We start from the raw sequence: 24,861 nt of genomic DNA on the forward strand, positions 1-24,861 counted from the left end.
GATGCAATTTATTTTTAGGCTATTGGAGTACTATTTAGATATGAAATATTATATTCTAGGGGAAAATATTATATTCTAGGAGAAATGTATCCAGTCTTTCAGCTCATTTAAGCATTTGATAGATACATTATGAAATAATTTTGTCTTCTGTCAGTTTAAATAACTTAACTGTAACTCTTACTTACTTTGACCTTTTCCATCCATCATTTATTGAGTGAGGTTTTTGCCTTTTTTATTATCCTATGTAGCAAAAATACAGACATTGATAAGGAAAAATGCTTCTAAGATATGCTGTGTTACCATTACCTTTTTATCAGTACCCCTGCTTTTTATTGTCACTCTAGGCTAAATTCTAAAGACAAGATACACTATAGACCTAAGTGTAGGTGATGTAGTTTAAAATCATAAATACTGAATAAATACTAAGCAAGCTTAGTATTTGCCAACATTAATTCATTACAGAATGAATAAATAGTTCTATTTGTTCTTCCAGAATATCACAATTGATTTATTATAGCTATCAGGTTTATAGAAGTGGTTGATCAAATGATACTTTCAAATATCTGGAAGAAACTACATCTTTAGCTATGGCTTTGGGGAATATGCCCAGCCGGAAAAGGAGGCAAGAGTTACCATGCAGGGGAGTAAGTAGTTTCTCTAAACCCCTTACTTTGTACAATGAGTGGTGTCAATGCGTTGTTGTTACTGGGGGCATTTGGGTGATGTCATTTTTTCACCAGTCATGCAGCTGTGCATTTTGAAGTCTATTGTCATTTCTTGGCAGATAGCACAAAATAGGATCAGTTATGCTTTGGAAGGGACCTTTCTGTGGTCCCCATTTATAAAAATAGATGATTTCTTTATCCTTTATCTCCAATTACAAATTGGCCTTCTTTTTTGTAGGCATTTTTTCATTTTGATGCAAAGTACCAAGTCCTATCCTATTTCCTAGATGAGAAATCTCCAAGTTATTTGAGATTACTTTTCCCTTCTTGATCACTGAGTCCTGTTGCTATTTTGTAGTAACAGTATTCTTCTCCCTGTGATCAAGCTCTTAGCATCTCCTTCCTGTACTTTAGAATGCCCTTCTAAGACTCTCTGTCTTCACTCCTGCACTCACAAGAACTATGTACTGTGTCAAAAGGAAATCTGGATTATGTTACTCCCCTTAGTGTCCTTTAGAGATGCCACAATGCATACAAGTTAGGAACACACTTAACTTTCCACAGTGTGATTTAGGACACAATATGTCTGAAAAGACACGCAATGGCTCAAGCAAAAGTATCATGGGTGTTTCATTCCCACCTGTTATTTCAAAAGGTTAACCTGTGATAAGTGTATACTTTTCTTTATATTAGGAAATATGTCTATGATATGTAGAAGAATACAGACGCTCACTCTATAGACCAGGGCTGGCTATTTTGTCTTCCTCCTTCCTCTCAAGAGGCATCAGATTTGGTGTTTGTCATTCCCACCTAGTTCTTTATATTTTTGTTTCATATGTATTTTCTAAGCTAACTAAAACATTATGTATAGATTTGTAAATATATAAAACACACATATACTCACACACACAAACACACACATAACAGTTATTTAGATAGCTTTTATTCACTGTGTCCAAAATACCTGACAGGAGAAATTTAGAGGAGGGAAAGTTTATTTGGGATTAATGATTTCAGAGATCTCAGTCCATAGATGGCTGACTCCACTACTCTGGGCCCAAGGTGAGTAACATATAATGGATGAAGGGCCCAGCAGAAGAAAGATGCTCAGCTCATTGTGAGATCAGGAAGCAGAGAGAGAGTGTGTGTGTGGGGGAGAAGTGGGAAGGAGGTGTCACAAGGAAGATGAACCCTTTTAGGGCATGCCCCCAGTGACTCTCCTCCTCTAGCCATGCCCCACATGTGTACAGTTACCACCCAGTCAGTCCATTCAAGCTAGGAAGGACTGACTAGGTTATAGCTCTCATAATTCAATCATTTTACCTCTGAACATTCCTGTATGACAGGAGCTTTGGGGAGCATCTCATAACCAAACCATCTATCTATCTATCTATCTATCTATCTATCTATCTATCTATTAATTATCTATCTAATGAAAACATCTCCACCATTCTTTGGTGGATATGTATTGTGATCAAGAAATATATCCTTAATTATTTTAAGTTCCTGAGATTTTTTTTTTATTTGAAGGAAAATATACTCTGTTCTGACTAATAAAATTTGTTTTTTTGTGGGTTTTGAGAACTGAAAGTCATGCAAAAGGATAATAGTTATGAAAATGAGATGGGGAATAAGCTAGATTCCAAAATGTCACCTATGATGCTAGGTGACAAAAAGAGAACATAAAGGTTGATGGCTTTTGTTATAAATATGAAAATGTTGACACAAACTTTTATTATAGTATTTTACTTTTTTTGAATAGTGAAGTATGCACGGGGTACTAAAAGGTGTTCATGCAGGCCTGTCTCCCTTGGCCCTTTCCCCAGCCATAGTAGGCCACTATTGCAGTCTGTATATATTCCATATATTCTTCTGTTGGATTACCCAAGTGGCAGTATAATAACCTTTTTTACTTTAAAAACATGAAAATAATAGATTGTAAACAGTAACATGTTTTCTTCTCAGAGATCCATGACTTTCCACTGCTTACTCCCAGCTATTATAGCTGATATTTTTCAACTTATTGTCTTAGTCCATATGTTGTTACAACAAAATACCACAGATGGGGGGAGATATATCTATCTATCTATCTATCTATAAATTATTTTTCATAATTATTAAGACTGGAAATCTCCTGATCAAGGGGCCAGAAATATCCTTGATCTCTGAGGACTGCACTGTTTGCTTCTAGGCTGCCACCTCATTGCTGTGTCCTCTGGAAGGGATGGCCTTAGATGGCATAAGGGCTGGAAAGGCAAAAAAGGGCCAAAAGCTGTGTGAGGGCTTTTTTGTAAGGGTCTTAAGTCCCATTCATGAAGGAAGAGCTCTCACCATCTAATCAGCCTCTAAAGTCCACCCACCCCAAGTACTGTTGCATTGGGGATTAAGTTCATCATGATTTTAGAGGACACATGAATGTTCAAGCCATAGCACTCATGAGCGGGTGCTTTTTGGACACTGTCTCAGGTACCATTCAAGGCTCTGGGAGTGGAGGAATGAAAAAGATGGACAAAACCTACCTTGTTTAGGGAGAGCTTGCCTTCTTGGCTTTATTATAATAGAGATGTAAGTAAAGATCTCCATGATAGACCAGAGGAGGGAGAAATGAATTTCTTCAAACACAATAAGAGGAAGATTTCAGGGAAAAGCGGATGTGTATCTGGACTTTAAGTGATTGGTAGAAGTTCAACGGGAAAAACTGGAAAGAAAAGATTCAATAGCACATTTGTACTGGAATTATTTTGGTTTTATTTCAATTGTGTGTTATCTATTGTACTAGGAAGTTCTATATTCAAGGTTACTATTGGCTTGAAAATTTGGCAACTTGTTTTCTTTTAAAAATGATTTGTTTTGTTTCTTAGGAGTCATTTTCTGATGACCTACTTTTCTTTTTTTTTGACCTGTTTATTTAGGTGAAATCGACATGAACATTTTTATAAATGTTTTTTATCTGATTTTTTTCCTTTTTTCTAAAATTCATAATAGTTTTTTCTTTGTTTCACTTTTTAAAAATAATTTTTTATGCATATGTTATAATTTTATTTGCTTTAATGTCATTAGGTGCCTATGGTTGAAACTCCCAACTTTTGATTCATTCTAGAATTACTTGAAGAGCTTTACAAATGCCATTGACTAGGCACTATTTGTTTCTGAGGTTTAGTCTGGGCACCAAGATTTTCAAAAGCTCTTCAGGTGTTTTTCCTTTGCACTCAAACTTTAGAAACTATTGACTTAAGGAGTTTAGAAAGTAATTAAAACATGCTATTTTGGGAAAGTAAATAACTGTGGCTCACCTGAGTAGCGTGATCAATCTATCATCTTAAATTTCTTGTCTGGAATAAAGTGAAATAATTAGAATTGGGATAATATACATTGAAGTCCTCACATTTGATAAATATTTTTATCAAACCATAAAAGGAATTAAATGAAACCTATATATGGACAGAATAATTTCCAAGGCTTAGATTCCTGCAGGGATGGGATAAATTGTCTTATTATTGTATAGAGTTCAAACTCTATACAAAACAAATACAAGATTTGTTACAAATTAGTAAACTTGCTCACAGAGCCTGTTGGTGTTAGGTGAACATTGTTTTCAAAGTCTTCTTGACTTTGGCACCTATTTTTAATGTACTGAGTACACTGATACTATAAAGGAGGCCTTTGTTTACTCTAGTAACAAGATGTTGGACATGACCTAGTAAACTCCTACCTCCCAAAGTATCAGAAAACCTCTAGAAAGATATGGAGCTGAACTCTATGCTTCTACTGTCTTTTCTTCTGTGATGCGATCTAGTTTGTATCCAGCTTACAATAAAAAACTGAAGGGAGGTTTAGCAATGTTTACTACGATTTCACTGTTTGGTTTTAAGTATCGCAAATACTATTGCAGTACATATTGCAAGACATGCCAGAATACAGCTATGTCTTGCAGTATGTACTGCACTAGAATTGTAGACTTCTGATATGCCTGTTAGCATGGTATCTGAAAATAGTGAAATTCAATGAAGAGAATATTTAATTAGAATTGAGTTCAAAGTCTAGATTTACAGTTTCTAAGCTGCTTTATCTCATCTCCAGCCTTAGTTTCTACATCTGGAAAATGGGCAAGAATTGAACTGAAGTTTAATGTTGGTTAATGAGATAAACTGTTTTAAATATTAACACATTGCCATTTTTCTGAAATAATAGATCACTAGTTTTGAAATAATGGTATTTGGGATGATATATGTGAGTCCCATTTAATGTAGCTGTATTTCTGAATTTCCGATGAACCAAATAAATTTCCTAGTAAAGGTGTTGGTAACATGCTTTTATCATAATAATAGATTTCATAATTTTTCATGCGCTTAGAGACGTTTTATAAAACTCAAAGATTCTTAACATTTAAGAAGGGAAAAATCAGAATGTTGATAATATAGATCTCACAATATAGTCAGGGCATAGAAACCAAAGTTTATACATATACAGTACCCACACAAAATGTACTGTAGGCCATGTTGACATGCAGATCAAAGTGGTTTATTCATCTAAAAATGCTTGTTGTGTTCCTCTATGTACTCAAATAAGATCATCATGGTGATAACCCCTCCTATTTTATGCAGCTTAAAATTGTTCTTAAAGATACAATTCAAATGTGGTCTACTTTATTATTATTCCTTTCTTCCCCCTTCAAAACAAATCCCTTCTCCACATTACTCAGCAAGCCGTCTCTACCCTGGTGGTTATTTTATAAAATATAAATATTTTACACATATTAAAAGTATCACTGCAGTTATATTTGAGGTATTAGATTGAAGGTTGCATGATTTCTGGTTAAGGAAGTCTGGCTCTGACATTAGAGTATCTTCATTTTGGGGCAGGAGCTGTGGCTCAGCGGTAGAGCTCTCGCCTAGAATGTACGAGCCCCTGGGTTTGATCCTCAGCACCACATAAAAATGAAGAAATAAATAAAATAAAGGTATCATGTCCATCTATAACTTAAAAAAATAAACAAATATTTTTTAAAAAGTATCTTCATTTTAATTTCCACTTTTGTCTCTCAGCAGACAAAATTGTTTATTCTTTACAAGCTCAATTTAGTTACCTGTGAGGTGGGGACAAAAAGCTTCTACCTCAAAGGCTTGCTGAAATTAAGTGTCATAATATAAAATGCTGAACATTGTAAGTGTTCAATAAGTGGTAGTGAATTTTTTATTGTTGTAATCATGTAAAAATGATACATAATTTCATAAAACCCCCTCCACTTGACACACTCTTCCAGGACCAAGACCATCACTTGGCATTTTGTGTAACTTTTTTAAATCTTTATTTTTTAGTTGTAGTTGGACACAATACCTTTGTTTTATTTATTTATTTTTATGTGGTGCTGAGGTCAAACCCAGGCGGGCCCTTTACTCCCCCAACCCATTTTGTATATGTTTAAGGAGAAGTTCATTAATAAATACTTGTTGACCAAATACATTAGTTTTTGTCATTACTTGACTTTTAAAAAAAATAGCATTGGCATATATAAAAAATTCATAAAACATTTTTTCTAAATTATTTTGTTTTAAAATCCCTATAGGTACCTTCGAAGTTCATAACTGTCTTAAAATCTGAGGATTCCACCAAGATAATATGATAAGAACTCACAATGATTTGGAACCACATCCTACTTAAACTAATGTAAGACGTGCAGATTTCATGAGAGTGTGGTACAGCTGCAAACATTGCTTTCCCATTGGCATAGGCAGTAATGCCATCTCTGCCTCAGGAGGGAGGTGAGCAGACTGGCTGAGCCACATTACACCATATGATATGATGTAGATCATTACTGTTTACTGTTGAGTGTGCAAAATTACTTTTATACTTTTGAAGTACCATAATTTATTATTTTACCTTGTTGGGGGCATTTGTGTTTCTGGTGTGGATATTTTTTTTCAATTTCTGTTATATTTGGTTGTTTTTTACATTTCTTTTAAAGTTATTCAGGGACCCTCTACCCTGGATTTGAATATGGAGTTACCTTATCAAAGCACCATGAAAAGAAAAGTTAGAAAGAAGAAAAAAAAGGGAATCATTACTGCAAATGTTGCTGGGACAAAATTTGAAATTGGTAAGTCTCCTCAGAATCATGGGATTTTAAAAATTGCTGGAAAAACTGATTTGGTGATGAAAACAACATAAAATTGCAGAGAGATAACTATCTTTTATGTAATGGGTTTTTAAGTGCTTCGTATAAAATTTCTGACATGCTGGAAGGATTCTTTTTCTATGCAGTGGAGGATGATATCCTTAAAAAGATCCTAAGTGGTTTCTAAAATTTCAGTTCAAACAAAAAGGCAGTTAAATAGCTTAGATGAAAAAAAAAGTGAGAGTTTTAAACTTGACATTGTATTTTTCCTTAAAGCTCAACTTAGCTCTCTGAACTTTGATGTTCTTTATAAAAGGGATTTAGATATGACTGACCCTAAAATTTGATTTTGTGTATATAAAGAAAGAATAGATCTTCTTCATTCCTCTTACACAACCTCCATGTTGTCAGCTCCACTGGTGTGTGTGCCCATGATACCCAGATTTAAGAAGCTTATCATACTCCCTGCTCCATAGCTGCCAGTTCTGTTTATCTCAAGTTCCTCTCTGTGAATTTTGAGAGGCCCCTGACAGTGGCTCTCATTTACTCAGGAATAGGTCTGCTCCTGAGCTGTTTGTAGACCAGTTAAAGAATTCTCCCAGGCTATGCTGCTATTGTCCTTGCCCTCTGTATGAGCTGTAGGTGGCACAACCCTCAGGATGCCAGAGCTCTAACAGGAGGCAGGAATGGACCTTTTCTTCAGTTCTTGTGTGTTTGCACATGATCACCTGGGGCTTGCATACAACCCCAGGTTTCACTTGGCCTCCCTGGGAAACAGCAACTCCATCTCAGCAGCTGTCTCCATTTCCCTCCCCTCCTTCACCCTATTTGCTGTTCTCTTCCTCATGCTTGTCATGGACACTGCTGCATATAGAGTCCTTTCTTCTCAGCTAGCAAATGTTAGGAGGCCCTAGAACTTGAGACCAACAGGTGTGGGGTTATCAGTTTTCTATGTGAGCTAAGTCATTTCAACAATTGATACATCATAGATAGGGTACTAGTAAAAAAAGAAAAAAAAACATTAAAAACTTGTATAGTTTTTAATGCACTCTTATATAGTTCCTGCATCATTGTGTTCTGGTTCAGAATTCTGTAGGAACCCCCAAATTATGCTAAGTATATTGCTTATCTTTATTTTAAACTTGAAATTTGTTGGAAGAAAAAAATGTCAATATATTAACTGTGTTCAGAAAGGAATGCTTAAATAGTTTGTACTCAAAATGAAGTTTTTCTCTGGGTATTGATTTCCTCAGTAGAATGACAGAATTAGGTTGGAAGCACAGGAGGGGCCATATCTAAATTCTTCCTGTGAATTCTGCTACACTGGTTCATACTCAGAGTAAACAGAGATGACTTGGTTTCAGGAGCCAAAAATAATTTGAACTAGGGAGGTGGAAAATCCAAGATAGTTCTGAAGATCAGGTGCTATTTTTACATTTGCCCTTTTGTACCTATCTCCAGGTCATGAAAAAGAAGTAAAAGTGAATTTGTATCTCACTCTTGTCTCAGCTGTTTTTTTTTTTTTTTTTATTGTGCTAAAATTGACTACTTAACCCTTTGGGAGTTTATGTGCCTGTTAAATCTGAGAGGACTAAAACTAGGGTGTTGCGTACAACCTAATACAGTTCTTGGTTATTTTGAGAAAAATTTGTTCTTAGATAAAACTGTTTTAATTAGAATTGAAGTTATGCTACAAGTAATGCATTTTTTATAAATGAAATACTACATTAATTAGTTTGTATTATTTATGACATTATATATTACATATATAAATATTTCAGAAGTATTTTAATTCTGGTTTAACTATTTGTTTACAGTTCGCTTAGTAATAGATGAAATGGGATTTTTGAAAACTCCAGATGAGGATGAAACGAGTAACCTTATATGGTGTGATTCTGCTGTTCAGCAGGAGAAAATTGTAGAGCTGCAGAATTACCAGGTGGGACATTAATCACAACCAGTTCTTAGTATGAGGAAATTATATGGACTCCATCATGGTTTCTTTACATAGACCCTTAGTCTACTGACATAGTAGATTCCAGTTCTAGTTTACCTCAGCCTGTTTTGTTGCTTTGTGGTTGTGTTGACTCTGCATGGAGCCTGCATCTTTTTCAAAAAACTTAACTTTTAACCTCCTTCTTTCTTTAAATTATATTTAGTAGGAAAAAATCCTTTTCCCAAGAATGTGTTCTGCATTACACATAAAGAAGAGATTGTACGGGGAGATCAAGAAATGGAACTATCTTGCAATGTTAGATATATGTAATTTGGCTTTTATTTTTAAAATGTAACATAAATTTTTATTCAGAAGAAAGTAGAAATCACATTGAAAAACTAAATACAAGGACTATATAAGTTGAAATTTTATATCATCCTTCTTCATTTGTTAATTTAGAGGATAATATATAAATGGCCAGTTTTTTCTACAAGGCCTATGTGTATTAAGGTAGTAAATGTAGTATGCCCAAAACAGTTTGGATATTGAATTACCACATATTCAACACAGGACATCATTTACCATCTATGTAAAATCTTTATCTGATTTCTTTAAAATTTTATAATTGTGTTCTGTATTATGACAGACTTCTTAAATCACAATTTAATTATAGATCATTTAATTTAAAATCCTTTACATTAACAATTTCTAGTTTATTAAAACAAAACTCAAAGGATGGATTTGATTGTATTTAGTATAAATAAATATATTCATTAATTCAATGAGAATATTAATATTTACTTTTTTTATTTTCCAGAGGATCAACCATTTTCCAGGAATGGGGGAGATCTGTAGAAAGGATTTCTTAGCAAGAAATATGACCAAGTAATCTTCATTTCCTTGTAATAGAGAAGAGCTGTTTAAGATTTTATACTGTGAATATTGTAGTGCTCTTTTATGAGTTTCCATTGATTTGAAATGATTTCTAGATGGAAGAGAATTTTAGAGCTAGAACAATCTTAACAGTTCCCTTGTTCTAGTCTTTCATTTTGCAGAGGAGGTAACTGAGAATCAGAGAAATGATTATCTTGCTCAAAGTCAAACAAATAGTTAATAACAGAGCTGGATCAGAATTCATCTCATAATCTCAGTACTCTTTTTACTGTAATTTGCTGTTTCTTTAGTATCAGAAGTTGTTCTTTTAAATGTGAGTAGTAGTCTATGTGGCATTCAATTGATACTTGCTTAGTTTTAGTTAAACTGTACAGTAACTAATTGGTTGCATTATATGCCATAAATGTGTGTGTGTGTGTGTGTGTGTGTGTGCGTGCGTGTTCACACTGGTTATTGAACATCTAACATGTGCCAGGCACACAATACACAGATACAGGTATGCATGCTCACTCAGGGATGTACATGCATGTAAATTAATCTCTGAGGTCAGTAACAGTGTACTTTCACAGAAAAAATTGTTAACAAATACTTCAGTGTTTTGCTAGATGAACTATAGAATGTTTATGTACTTTATACTTTTGTTGTTTTATGTTTTAGATTTTTTTTTCAGTTTAAGAATGTTGAGTGGTAAGAATTTACTAAAAGGAAAGAAGTCTATTCTTAAAGTATAGTAAATTTATGTTTATAATTAAGAACTATTAATGTGTGAAAGTTTATAATTTTTCATCTATTAATGATACAAAATTTTTTGTAGGTCTGGTATATGATCCAGAGGCTGCTAATTTTTAAGTAAAAAGATAATAAAACTTAGTTCCTGCCTAAAACTCACAATTTAATTAGAGAGTAAGAATAATACGAAGAGTCATGGTGTTCACAGATCACTATTAGAGAGAGCTCACACTATTCGGGGGTCAGAAAGGTACAGTTAAATATACAATGGATGTGGAAAATGTGTACAGGGCTTACCCTTTGAGAAGGTAAGGAGCTCACAGCAGACATAGCAGGGGGAGAAAATATGTGAAGACTTGAACCAGCCTGACATTTGGGCACCTTTAAGCAGTTTCTATGGTCATGTATGATGTTGCAAGACCCAGTCTGAGATGATGCTGGAGATTTATGCAAATGCAAGGACACATGTGCCATGTTATTATATTTTATTTCATCATTCATTCATCTTTTTATCTACTCAGCAAAAACGTTGTTTTTCATCTTGAAAGAGGAAATTATTGAATAAACTTAAGCAGAGAAATAATGTCTTAGAATCATGGTGGCACTCTGCATAATGAATTCAATGAAGGTAGGAGTAGAGGGAGAAAACTGTGAGATGATTGTCACTAGTTAAGAAGTAATGACCATCTAATGAACCACAGGAGTGTTAGTGGGAATGAGGAATGGAGAAGAAATCTGAGTGTTGTTAAAGATAAAATTAATGTGCCATCAGGGATATTAAAGAGATGGAATTGACTGAAAATGACTTTGATGTGAGTATTAAAGATGGGGAGGGGAGAGGCTTTCAGGATGATTCCCAGGTTTTTGACTTGCAATATTATGTAGGTAGCATGATTAGAAGGAATATAAGAAGAATAGGCTTCAGGGGAAATGGAATTTACCTCTGTAAAGTTTTGGGCATGTGTCTCGTTTGTCATTTAACACACTTATTAAGGACCTACTATGTACTATGAATGGTGTTGGGGTCTGGGTACATAAGTCATCAATAGCAGATCTATTGTTACTACAACATTCAACTGCAAGTGTGATAGTGCTATGAAGTGAAGGTTTGTAGTTCTAAACCTGTGTGTAGAACAGGAGCTTTGACCTAGTTAGGAAAGTATGGGAGAGTTTCCCTGAGGAAGTGATGTGGAAATTGATACATGAATGATGAATAGGACTTTATTGGTACAGATACTAGATAAGAAACATCCAGGCAGGAGGAACTGCATGGGCCAAGGTCATATGGTAGGAGAAAGCATAAATAATCAATATACTGAAATAATGTCAAGTGCAGTTGCAGCATAGAGGTGGATGGGGAACAGGGGAGAGATTAACTGAGGGTGAAGATGTTCAGAATTATGATCTTTATCTCCAAGCCATGGGGGAGGTAGGGGTAAGGAGACTAGGAGTGATGGTAGTTTGCCCAGATTCTCATTTTGTAAAGATGCTTTTGGCTGCTTTGTAGATAAAGAAGTTTGTGTGAGAGAGGTAAGAGGATAAAGGTAGCTCTGTGAGCAGGCTACTGCAGATGAGCAGTTTCTTATTACACAGAATCCATGGAATTCTCCCTATGGAAAAAGTAGTTTTCTAGAAGTTATAACCTAAACATAGAGTTAACTAAATTACTTATTTACTATCAGTAAGTCCATGACAAAATAGAAATTATCACAGATATCTTCTTAATTAAAACTGAGTATTTATTTTGAGCTAGATAACTTAAATGGAGTAAGTATTCACTTGAATATATGCATGCTTTGCTCTTTTCCAAATATGTATGGTTAGTTTTTGAGATGTATTATTCTGATAAAAACTTTTACATGATCTAATTTCATGGAATTGTTAAATACATAATAAATTTAAAGGTGTTGGAAACAAAGACCGTGACATTAGCACTGTTATTTTGCTTTGTTTCAATTGTCTTTAATTTTCAAACCAACCTATGTTATTCTATTTTGTACTGAGATTATTTTAGTTCGTTGGCTTAAAATAGATTTGCCAGATGAAATGGGTAATTATTTTCTTTCTCTTAGGGGTAACTTTTTTATAGGATTCTCATGAGAAAGCACTTTTTAAATATAACTATATGAGTCTTCTGTTGTGTAACTCAAGTGACTGATATATTCCACACCCAGTCTTAGAATTTAGACTCTGATTCTGTGCAAGCATTATGCTAAGACTCCATTTTATTTTTAATCAATTTTGCTTGGGGAAATGAAATTTCAGAAAAGACTTTTGGAAAAAAATTTTCTTTTAAAACAATCAGATTTTCATTAGTAGGCAATATTTAAAAAACCTTTCTCATAATTTCTTCATTTTACTTCTAAGTACGGAATTATTAACATTTGGGATTAATAAAGATTAAACATTTTAAGCTTATTATTATTTCTAAATTATGTGATCTAATAAAAGAGGTGACCTAATTTATAACAAACCAAAAGTATCAGGACCTACATCATAACTACGCAATCACATGTACAGATAGTGCATACAAATAATAATCAACACCTCTGTTGATTCAGATGCTTTCACATGGTTTCTCAGAAAAGCAGTTAAATTCTAAAAACAGTAGCATCAAAGGAAATTAGTTGTTCCCCATGGGTGACCCAGAAGTCACGTTTAAAGAGCCAGTGTGTCTGGCATTTGGCCTTGAGCTTCCTTGCCAGTTGGTGACTCACTCCCATGCCCTTGCCTCATATGCCATCTATGCACTCATCATTTTGTTTTGTGATTAACAGCCTTTCTCTGAATTCACTGGGGCAGAGACTATATTGCTTTTATGTTAATATTGCCAGTACCTGGCACAGTGTATAATCAAATAGATCTTTGGTGCAGTAATATGGAAATTAAATACATAATAGGGCAGAGATTTTGGTCTACGTTTTGCACTGATGGATCTAGAAAAGTGTAGACTAGTGTCTTGTACATAGTAGGTGCTTAATAGACATTTGTCGAACTGGGTCTATAAGTGAGTGAATCAATGAAGAATTGGAGAGAATTTAAATCATTGTAGTATCCCTAGCAGAGAAATAAAACAAAAAATTTTAATACAATTTATCTTTCATACTGTCTCTAATTTATAGAATGATCAAGTCTCGGCCTCTGGATTATACCTTTATTCCTCGAACATGGATCTTCCCTTCTGAATATACTCAATTCCAGAACTACGTGAAAGAGTTGAAGAAAAAACGGAAGCAGAAAACTTTTATAGTAAAACCAGCTAATGGTGCAATGGGTCATGGGTAGGTTTATTATAACCTGGAATATATAAAAGCTATAAAAATGGAAGGAAAGTAATAATGTGTATAATTACTCATGGTTGAGTACTGTTATGAAAAAATAATAAAAATTAAGTTTTTAATTATTGTTTTTTGGAACTAAATGCTTAATGAGGTTCATTCTTTAAAGTTATCTCACAAGCTTCAGTAATTCAATTTAAAGATTAAATCAGTAGGTGTGAGACCTTTAATAAATAACGAAATGGAGGGGAAAAAAGCTGTATTCTACTTTCTTCATAGACATAAAATGCTCATTTATAATAATTTTAATAATCTTGGAGAGTAAAGTCATTTGTTATAGTAAAGAAAAGGAAATGGAAGGAAGTTATTCTTTGTATAGCTATAACCCTAAAACAGAATAGTATGATCTTTGCTGGATAAATAGTTTTTTTTTTTTAACTGTAGCCATGATAATTGGGTTGCAAATGAGTAGAACACATTTTAAGCTAGAGTGCCAAGAATTAGACATGTTAACTGAAAATAGAATGTGGACTTAAAATTCTTGTTTCCTTTTGCTTTTTTATATTTAGTTGTTTACAATGCACTTTTAAAAAGAAAATGTGGCTGAAGCTATTTTTAATAAAATAGACTTAAGTGATTTAAATTTTTTTATAAAAAATGCTATGGGGAAAAAGGATTCTTGGAAATGGTAGCTACTCTGGAAATTATTGTCCAAAAAATTTCCTTTAACTTTTAATCATAATGTAATATTTCAATCATACATTATATTTAAATGTAGTTTGATAAAATAATCAAGTATGTTAGTGGCAATTTTGTGTCAACTGCTTAATGTTAAGTTGGTTTCCTATAGGTATCAAAAGGAAATTTTTTGGAAGGATTATTTAATTTTATATTTTTCCTCAATTTTAGTGTTAATATTTAATATAAATATATTTATATTTATTGTTAAAATGTATGTAAGTAATAATTCTCCAATTTCTTTTTATTACAAAATAAAAATTACTGGAAGAGCAGATAATTGAAAGGGTATTCTGTGTTGCCTGAGTTTGTGTCCTATAATGCAACAGTATGTATGTAAAGTTGCTTCTTTTCTTTTTTTTTTTTTTTTAAGCTTCTTTTCTTTGTTAAAGATGTCTGCTTCTTGCTGATCTTCTGTGTAGTTATGGAGTACTGTTGCTTCCAACTGTTATTGAACTGTTTATCCCCTTGACTATACCAGTTTTTGCTTTATATGTTTTAAAGCTCAGTTGCTAAATGCATATATATATTATGTATTCTTGATGCATTGGTATTTTTTATCATTGCATAATGTCATTTTTTACCTCTTGTAGTAATTTTTGTCTTAAAATGTCTTTTATCTTATACTAGTATAGCACTCCAGATTGTTGTTTACATGTAATATCTTTTCACTTTCAGCCTATTCATACTTTTGACTACAAAGGGAGTTTTTTTTTTTTTTTTTGTAAATAGCATAATAGTTAGACCATATTTTAAAAAAATCCATTCTGCCCAAGCCCTGTCTTTCATTAGAGAGCTAATCTACTTATATGTAATTACTGAAAAAGAGTTATTTCATTTTGCTATTTTGTTCTTTATTTTGTATATATCTTATTATATAGTTTTTATTCCTAAATTTCTCCACTCTACTCTCTTTTGTGTAAATAGATTTTTTTTTGTAAACTTAAATTCCCTTGTCATTTCTTTTACTATAAGTTTAATGCAATTAACACTAATTTATAATAATCTAGTATTCTGTGTCCATCAGCATAGATTTATAACTGTTTTTTTAATGCAGTTGTCTTTTTAAATCATTAAAATAATGAAGAATTACAAACCCAAACTACATTGTTAGTAACTTTCATACTTATTTGTGTTGCCACCTTTCTGGTATTCTTTGGCAATTTATTTATTATAAAGTAGATATGGATCTCTTTGAATTTATTCTCCCTGGAGTTAAATAAGATTCTTGGATGCATAGATACATGATTTCCATCCAACTGGGAAGTTTTCTGCCATAATTTCTTTAAATCTTCTTTTTGATTTTTTTCTATTTATTTTTCTTTATTTGTTTTTTATTTTTCTTGTTCCACAGACTACATAATTTCAACTGGCCTATCTTCAAGTTTGCTGATTCTTTTTATGCTTTCCCCAGTACACTATTTAGTGACTTTTCCATTTCAGTTACTTTATTTTTAACTCTCAAATTTGTGTTGGTTCTTTTTTTAAAACAATTTTTTATGCTCTGTTTAATGAGATGTTGTTTTCATGATTTTCTTCAGTTATTTTATATAGTTTCCATTAGATCTTTGTATAAATTTTTTTTAGATCTTTGTATAAATTTTAAATAGTGATTTAAATAGTTGATTATCTAGTAAAGCCAACATCTAGGCTTTATTTCTTTATTTCACTGCATATGGGTTATATTTTGTTTCTTATTTGCATACTTCATAATTTTTGGTTGAATATTATAATGTAGCAATCATGGAAATCAGACTCTTTCCCCCTTGTGTTGTTTGTTGTTGTGGCTTTGTTGTAGCATTTTTTTGTTTATTGACCTCTTAGAACGGATTTTGTGAATTCTGTATTTTTTGTTGTGTGTGGCCACTGAAGTTCCTTCTCTGGTTTCTTAGCTGGAAATTTGACAGAGATACCATCAAACACTTAGATCCCCCCCAAAAGCTTGGAAAACCTGGCTGTCTTTGCAGATGTGTGCTGTGTTTGTTGGGTGCTCCTTTACCAGTTCACTTTAGCCTTTAGTGCCTACTTGTTTGATGGTTAGTCTGAGATGAGAATGTGTGGTCTTTTCAGATATTTACTGAGCACGCACAACCTACCCCTGAGCATGACCATTGCCCTCTAGCCTCACTGGAGAAAGGACTTCTCAAAGTCCCAAAGATTTTCATTCCCAAGCATTTTCACCTAGTCTTTTTAAAGTTAGTCTGTTGTTTGTTCCAAGTATTGTTTGTTGCAGTAGGCAACAGACATTTACCCTTAAATATTTTCAACAATTGTCCCCCAAGGGGCACCTCAGCTCTGGTAGAACTTTGAGTTGCATAAGATAAATGGAAAGCCTTGAGTTCTTCCAGGGAAACACAGACAGGTAAAATAAACAACTGCAGGAATAAGGTCCATTCGGCACATTCCAGAATTGGTACTTGTGCTAGGAATATAGGCTGTTGTTTAAGGCCACTGCTCAGCTGGGATTACATGGTGGGGCCAGAGCAGGTTAAAATACTACAAAACTTTTTTTTTTATAGATTTAGCTGTTTTTTCCTTGATTAAGTGGCCTCTGGATGGATCTTGTAGGCTTTTGATAAGTTTCTGGAGCTCTAAAATGTTGATTCTGACAGTTTTTAAAAAACGATTTCTTGCTTTTGTGGAGGGATAGATTTTTGGAGTTTCCTGTTTCGTTATTTTCCTCCCGAGTATGTAGATGACTTTTTGAACATTTTGTTTCCATATCACATTATTCATTTTGGTGTTTCTCTTTAAACTTAGGATTTCTTTGATACGAAATGGTGATAAACTTCCATCTCAGGATCATTTAATTGTTCAAGAATACATTGAAAAGCCTTTTCTAATGGAAGGTTACAAGTTTGATTTACGAATTTATATTCTGGTAACATCATGTGATCCATTAAAAATATTTCTGTACCATGATGGACTTGTGCGAATGGGAACAGAAAAGTATATTCCACCTAATGAGTCCAATTTGGTAAGTGGTACCAGAGAGAATTTTTGTTTTCATTTATTTGTTTAATATATACTTACTGAAGTATCTATTACATATTTAAGATTGTATGAATCAAAATTGCTCATCTTAGGCTTTTATGATCTAGAAGAATCATATGTCCAAGCAAGACTGCCTCTAATTTTTGTTAGCACAACAAAAAAAGTAGGATTGTAAATTTACACTGATGAAATGTGAATTTAAGATATGATTTAGCAGTTTGTGTGCTTTTTAATGTTTATTAATCGGAACGTTTTGTAGATGCTTTTTCATTAAGATTTCTTTTGTGCAGCCATAACATATTCATGAAAGTCATACTGTAACATCATGGAAACCATCAACTGTAATTTTCAATTTATGAAAGCCAAGTTGCAATTTCTTATCTATACATAAAATTTTAGTTACCTTCTAATTCTATTTTTGGATCTACTATTCATAATAAAAATTGCAATTAATTATTGTTGTTTGTTTTGTCAAAAGCCTGATTATTGTTCCCTCCTAGTATTATGCACATAACTATCCCCTACAAGAGAGGTCATATTTCAAAATTGAATAGTGGCTGCTCATAAATTTTGCTGTTTGATACACTGAGAATATGTAAACATTGGCAAAGGAAGAACAAGGGAGCTGTCAAAGTTTTATAGGAAAGGCCATTAAAAGAAAGAAACATCTCATTAAAGGTCATAAGGAGTGGAGATAGCCAATCACCAAGAAATGTTTGAAATATACTATGTTGTAGGCATTGTGCTGGCTTTGGAAAAAGAATGACCAGGACAGATACAGTGCTTGACTTCTCAGAAGCAACACTCTAGTGGGGAGGCAAAAAATAAAATAACAAATATAATTACTGATGGTAAGTGTGATGGTCTAAGAAACTGAGGACGCTGTGGCAGTGCATAGCAGTGGCACCTGACCCAGTTTAGGATAAAGATTTAGAGAAGTAGTTTCTTTGTAAATTGAAGTCTGCATAATGGGGAGCTTATTCTGGTTTGGATGGAGTGAGGTGTGGGGTTGGCTGGTGCCAGAGGAATGAACAGATCAGAGGTAAAAGAGAGGGTAGTATGTCTGGAGAAAGCAGAAAATTCAGTTTGGCTAAAGTACAGATGAAGTTGGAGAGTTCGGCACAGCAGATCTTTCAAGACTTTGTAGTCCATGGTTGTGGTTTGGTGTGGGTATGAAGTGTCCCCCCAAAGCTCCTATGTTATTGCAGAAATGTTCAGAGGTTCAGCCTAGCTTGAAGGAACTGACTGGGTGGTAACTGTAGGAAGGTGGGGTGTTACTGGAGGAGGTGGCTCACTGGGGTGTGCCCAGGGTTCCTCTTCCTTGCAGGCCCCTTTCCCTGTCCTTCTCTCTGCCTTCTGGCTGCCAGGAATGGATCAGTGCTCCTCATCACCCTCTCCCCACGAGGCACTGTCTTACTTGGGTCCAGAGCAATAGACTCAGACGTCAGTGGACTAAACCTCTGAACTATGAGCCAAAATAAACTTCACCTCCTCTAAGTTGTTCTTGTCAGGTATTTTGGTCACAATGACACAAAACATGACATACCATGTCTAGGATTTTGGAATTTGAGTTAAAATGGAAGGGAGCATTGTGAGATTTTAAACTAAGGAAAGAAAGGGCGAGATTTGTGTTTTAAAAAGGTCACATAGTCTGCAATGTGGGGGATGTGATTGGGGTGCAGATGGGTAGCATAGATTAGAGGAAGGGAGACAAGAGACTGAGCTTTAGTGTGATCACATATGAGAAGGGGAATGACTTAAACTGAAAATAACAGCATTGAGGCTGGACAGAGAATATGAAATAAATCTTGAGATTTATTTATGATAACATGGCTAAAACTGATATAATATGATGGCAGGTTGAATTTGTGGAATTGAGAGTAAGGGAGAGGAAAATCAAGAATAAAATTCAAGATCTTTGGCATGGGCAAGGGGGTGAATGGAACATTATTCACTGTGACAGGGGTTTATCAAAAATTTTGTGGAAAGTTTCTGTGTTCCTTTGAAATGTTTATGTGACCTCCAAGTGGATCTGTTCTGTAGGCATTTGGATATATTGTATGGGCTTTTGAAGTTCAGAAGAGAGGTCTGGACTGCAGGTGAATCTGGCACATGCCAGTTCATAGATTATAATTAAAATAATTGGAATTGGTAAAAATGGATTATCAGTTATGTGAGGCCGTAATAATTTTTTTTTTTTGGTAGTATTGGAAAGAAGCCTTGGAAGCTCTTTTTTGGGTGTTTCTTTTTTTAACAAATGCTTTATTATTACATGTGAGGGTTGTGTGTATACAATTTGCTCAAGAATACTGGATTAAGAAATTATAATGAGTGAAGGGAAATGTGACCTCTAAAGTCTCATTTTGCCAAGTGCTCTGGAATCACAAAAGCTCCTGGCTTTGGTTTTTCATAGAACAAGGATGTTTTTCTATTTAAATGTCATTGTTAATTATCATACAACATCTACAATTTAATGACTGAATTCCTAGAATGAGATATGAAAACTAAAAAAGTGAAATATGAAATTTTATGCAAACTGAGACCACAGTTATGTAAAAGGTCAGTTTAAGATAAAAGATTGGGGGGAAAAAAGAAATCAAACAACGTTTTCACTGGTTGTTTTGGGTATCAGGCTGCTGCATTCTCTTTTCCTATTTCCAACTTTTAAAACAGTGAACATGTATAATCAGCTGTGTATTTCTATGAAACTTAAATATTTAAAAACTAAATATAAAAAGATTTTAAGGCAAGAATGTCAGTTGTGTTGCCATGTAAGAAACATTCATTGTAGTGGTTGGCCAGTCCTTAAAAAGCTCTGTGTATATAATTCATTATGTTGGCACTGTTATATTCACAAACAGGGTAAGGTGGGATCATATCATTTTCACCCTTTGCAAGTTGCAAGATAGACCAAGGAATGTTTATTGCTAGCTTGATAAATCCATCAATTTTGTATTAATTGATCATTATATGAGACATTTTAAATTTTGGCTTATTTTTTAAGTTTGTTTAAGGAGAATATTGTCAACAAACTTAAGAACATAAAGAGACTAAAATGTAAGAGCCCCAGCATGGAGCACAGAACGTTTCCTGTTAATCATTCAGACACTCATAGCATCATGTGGTTCTGTCTGCCAGCCCTGAGTGCTCTGCCCTGTTGATGAGTTATAGTGACCCCCCTTCAGTAAAGGAGCCCTGAGGTTGTGTTTGGTAGTCCTGTCTCTTGATTTATGCTACTTGTCTGAGCTTTTGTTTTTTTTACTCTTCTTTGAAAAGGCATAAAATGCTTTTGCAGAAAATTCCTTTCCTCAAATTAGGGTGAAAATGTTAAGGACCCAAAATATTAAAAACAAAGTAATGAAAACAAATTGGGAACATTTTGCTGCTTAGCAATAGATAGTTTCATACTTTAATCTAATTATTTTTTATGTACTATTCCTTTGATGCTTCTTTATGATAGCTAATGTTGTGAATCCTATATAAGGTGATTTTGTAGGTGATTACATTCTTAATCCTTTCAAGGGAAATAGGCCATTCCATTTCAATTGAAAATTACCCAAATAATAAGACGATTGGCAATCTGTATAGTTTAAAACCATTTTTAATAATTGAATGCCTTCTTTTCTGTGAAAATACACAGTTGCAGTGTCGCCTAGGTGGTTATGACTTTGGTTCTTACTCCTTACAGACCCAGTTATACATGCATCTGACAAACTACTCTGTGAACAAGCATAATGAACGTTTTGAACGGGATGAAACTGAAAACAAAGGCAGCAAACGTTCCATCAAATGGTTTACAGAATTCCTACAAGCCAATCAACATGACGTTGCTAAGTTTTGGAGTGATATTTCAGTAAGATTGTCTCATTCAATTGTAACCATCTTTTCTCAGCATTAATTTAAAATGCCATGAAGCACTTAAAATAAAGAACAGATTACATCAGATTGTGCAGATAAAGAGCATTTTCATGAAGGATGTGGACCTTGTGATGGACCTTGACAAGTAGGACTTTAAAAACTGCTAGAGAGAGGAATTTTAGGTGAAGACAAAACATAGGTAAAGGCTTGGAGGTATGAGAGTAGTGATAGGTGGTGTAGGTTGTCATGTAAGGTAAGTGGGATATCTTGGAGACTTACTGCTGAAAAGATATGTGGGGCCAAATTTTAGGTTTGAAAAGTGAGGCATAGCTTGGTCAGCAGTGGAGATTTATTCAGTTTTTTTTTTTTTTTTGGAAGAGAGCAATATAACCAAAACCAATGCACTTAAAAGATATATATATATATATATATATATATATAAAAATAGGGGTAGTATGGTTTAAAGTGAAGATCCAGAGTAGACAGGGAGGGCACTGGGAGTCTCTAAAAGTAGTTGAAGTGAAAAGAATGGTCTGAATTGAACCTCAGTAAAAGAGGTGACAGTGAGGTAAATATTGGGGTGAACTGAGTATCTATGGTGGAGACGATTGGAGTCCCTTCTGAAGTTTTCAAGAAGATTTGTAGGAAGAATGTGTGTTGCATTATCTGAATTAGACTGAGAAGGAATTTATTTTAAGAAGATGTAGAATCTTCTTTTGAAGATGAAGGAAAAGAGTTTTGTTCACTTATTCATTTGTTCATTCAGTCATGTAATACATGGCATAAGTCTGTCTCTGGTTGATAACTTGAAAACTTAAAAGTCACAGCTTTGATGGTTACACAAAAATTGTTAATAGAAGGCAGTGTCATGAGTACAACAGAGGCATGCGTTCCATACCATGGAGATGTGGAAGAAGACCACACCTGGTAGCTTCAAGTGATGTAGACAGAAAGCAGAACTTCCTGGAAACAGAGACACCTGAGCAGAGGTTTTTAAAGTGCATGAGGCTATGGTGGTGAGTTCCACTTTGGATATGCTGATCTTGAAGTGCTGTCTTAGGTAGAAAGTCAAGAAGGCAGTGAAAAGTGTGTGTTTGGGGTACAACTGAATTAAAGCTGTGGCAGTGGTGAAATTCCAAAAGGTGAAGATATAAAAGAAAAGGAAATGGATATAAAGATAATCTTGGTGGAACAGATCCCTTATCAGTCCTGACGGAAGTATAAAAATAGTATTTATAGTTACAGTATGTCTGCTGAAAGTCTCCGTATAATTAAGACCATACAACTCATCTGAGGTTTCTTCTTAGAATGATCAAATAATACATCTGTCATGGAAGATGGTCATGAAAGTTCAGAGTTGGTTGGACTTGGTTCTAGTTAAAAGGTTCTTGATATTTTTCAAGAAAAATATCACCTTACTTGTCTGATACCTAAGGGCCTATAAGTCCAAGGTTCTTAGGTATCAGACAAGTAAGGTGTGAAGTGATCTGAACAGAAGAAAGGCAGGGTGTGGTATGCTGGGAACAGCGGCAATGCGAAGAGAGTGAGAGGTCCAAAGTGGGTGCGGGCTACTCAGCATGAGCCTGTTGGTGCCACGTGGTACTCTAGGCTCAGCGTTACTCATCTGCTAATTTGTTAATAGAAGACATAATGATTTAGCTATACTGGAAATTAATTCAAGAATTTATTAAAAAAATGTTGTCATCTGGATGTGGTCTGTTACCTAAAAATTTGTTAACTTTCAACTATATCATCCTGAGAGACTAAATACACTAAATAAGAAATTTGATTATAAAAATGTGTACTTGTTGGTTTCATTTATCAAGGCCAGTTTTGTGGAAATTCCAAAAATTGTTGTCTACTATCATAGTGGGTTGGAAGCATCCAGGTGGTGAAATTCATTTTCTTTGGAGAGTACCTCACTGATGGAAGGTCATACGTAATGACCTCGGATGATTAATTGAATGAGCCATTAGATGATTAGCTCAGTGATATCAAGAAAGTTTTACAGACCCTCTGGCATTCCTTTTTTTTTTTTTAATCAAAGTTTTTTTTTAAATTTAATTTATTTTTTTATTATTGGTTGTTCAAAATATTACATAGTTCTTGACATACCATATTTCATACATTTGATTCAAGCAGATTATGAACTCCCATTTTTACCCCGTATACATATTGCAGATTCACATCGGTTACACATCCACTGTTTTACATACTGCCATACTAGTGTCTGTTGTATTCTGCTGCCCTTCCTATCCTCTACCATCCCCCATCGCCTCCCCTCCCCTCCCATCTTCTCTCTCTACCTCATCTACTGTAATTCATTTCTCTCTCTTGTTTTTTTCCCCTTTCCCCTCACTTCCTCTTATATGCAATTTTGTATAACAATGAGGGTCTCCTTCCATTTCCATGCAATTTCCCTTTTCTCTCTCTTTCCCTCCCCCCTCTCGTCCCTGTTTAATGGTTATTTTCTTCTCATGCTCTTCCTCCCTATTCTGTTCTTAGTTGCTCTCCTTATATCAAAGATGACATTTGGCATTTGTATTTTAGGGATTGGCTAGCTTCACTTAGCATAATCTGCTCTAGTGCCATCCATTTCCCTGCAAATTCCATGATTTTGTCATTTTTTTAGTGCAGAGTAATACTCCATTATGTACAAATGCCACATTTTTTTAATCCATTCATCTATTGAAGGGCATCTAGGTTGGTTCCACAGTCTAGCTATTGTGAATTGTGCTGCTATGAACATCGTTGTAGCAGTATCCCTATAGTACGCTCTTTTAAGGTCTTTAGGGAATAGTCCAAGAAGGGGAATAGCTGGGTCAAATGGTGGTTCCATTCCCAGCTTTCCCAGGAATCTCCATACTGCTTTCCAAATTGGCCTCACCAATTTGCAGCCCCACCAGCAATGTACAAGTGTACCCTTTTCCCCACATCCTCTCCAGCACTTGTTGTTGTTTGACTTCATAATGGCTGCCAATCTTACTGGAGTGAGATGGTATCTTAGGGTGGTTTTGATTTGCATTTCTCTGACTGCTAGAGATGGTGAGCATTTTTTCATGCACTTGTTGATTGATTGTATGTCCTCCTCTGAGAAGTGTCTGTTCAGGTCCTTGGCCCATTTGTTGATTGGGTTATTTGTTATCTTATTGTTTAATTTTTTGAGTTCTTTGTATACTCTGGATATTAGGGCTCTATCTGAAGTGTGAGGAGTAAAAATTTGTTCCCAGGATGTAGGCTCCCTATTTACCTCTCTTATTGTTTCTCTTGCTGAGCAAAAACTTTTTAGTTTAAGTAAGTCCCTTTTGTTGATTCTTGTTATTAACTCTTGTGCTATGGGTGTCCTATGAAGGAATTTGGAGCCCGACCCCACAATATGTAGATCAGAGCCAACTTTTTCTTCTATCAGACGCAGATAGAAGAAAAAGTTGGGTTTGATTCTTTGAGGAGGTATTTGTGAAATCATGGGAACTGTTGGACTTCTTTAGGAATGTATAGGGGGAATCAGCCAGAGAGAGATAAGCATCATTATTCTTGCAGACATGGGTTTTAGGTGATACTTTTTCTAGACAATTGAATTAGAAGAAGATCCACAAGCAAGACTAGTAGAGGGCAAGGGAATTGACTTTTCCGTTATTAGCTCAAGTATAATTT

General features: G+C 34.4%; 1 protein-coding gene across 12 annotated transcripts in view; it reads left to right on the top strand.

Annotated features, from left to right (window-relative positions):
- Window positions 1-24,861, top strand: part of Ttll7 (tubulin tyrosine ligase like 7) — a 157,829-nt gene that overhangs the window by 64,975 nt on the left and 67,993 nt on the right. For 7 of the 12 annotated variants that reach the window (XR_007351934.1, XM_048815032.1, XM_048815031.1 and 4 more), the window contains 7 exons: window positions 6,232-6,427; window positions 6,631-6,762; window positions 8,598-8,719; window positions 9,534-9,601; window positions 13,462-13,620; window positions 17,116-17,332; window positions 21,038-21,202. Coding sequence is in view for 11 of the 12 variants with exons in the window: in XM_048815032.1 (XP_048670989.1) it covers window positions 6,403-6,427; window positions 6,631-6,762; window positions 8,598-8,719; window positions 9,534-9,601; window positions 13,462-13,620; window positions 17,116-17,332; window positions 21,038-21,202 (888 nt within the window). In the remaining variant the exon portion in view is untranslated. Of the gene's footprint in view, window positions 1-6,231; window positions 6,428-6,630; window positions 6,763-8,597; window positions 8,720-9,533; window positions 9,602-13,461; window positions 13,621-17,115; window positions 17,333-21,037; window positions 21,203-24,861 lie in introns of those variants that run through there. The other 5 variants (XM_048815026.1, XM_048815027.1, XM_048815025.1 and 2 more) reach the window with 4 other exon arrangements.

This window comes from Marmota marmota, unplaced genomic scaffold, assembly GCF_001458135.2.
Source record: "Marmota marmota marmota unplaced genomic scaffold, marMar, whole genome shotgun sequence".
In the NCBI taxonomy this organism is placed as follows: Eukaryota; Metazoa; Chordata; class Mammalia; order Rodentia; family Sciuridae; genus Marmota; species Marmota marmota.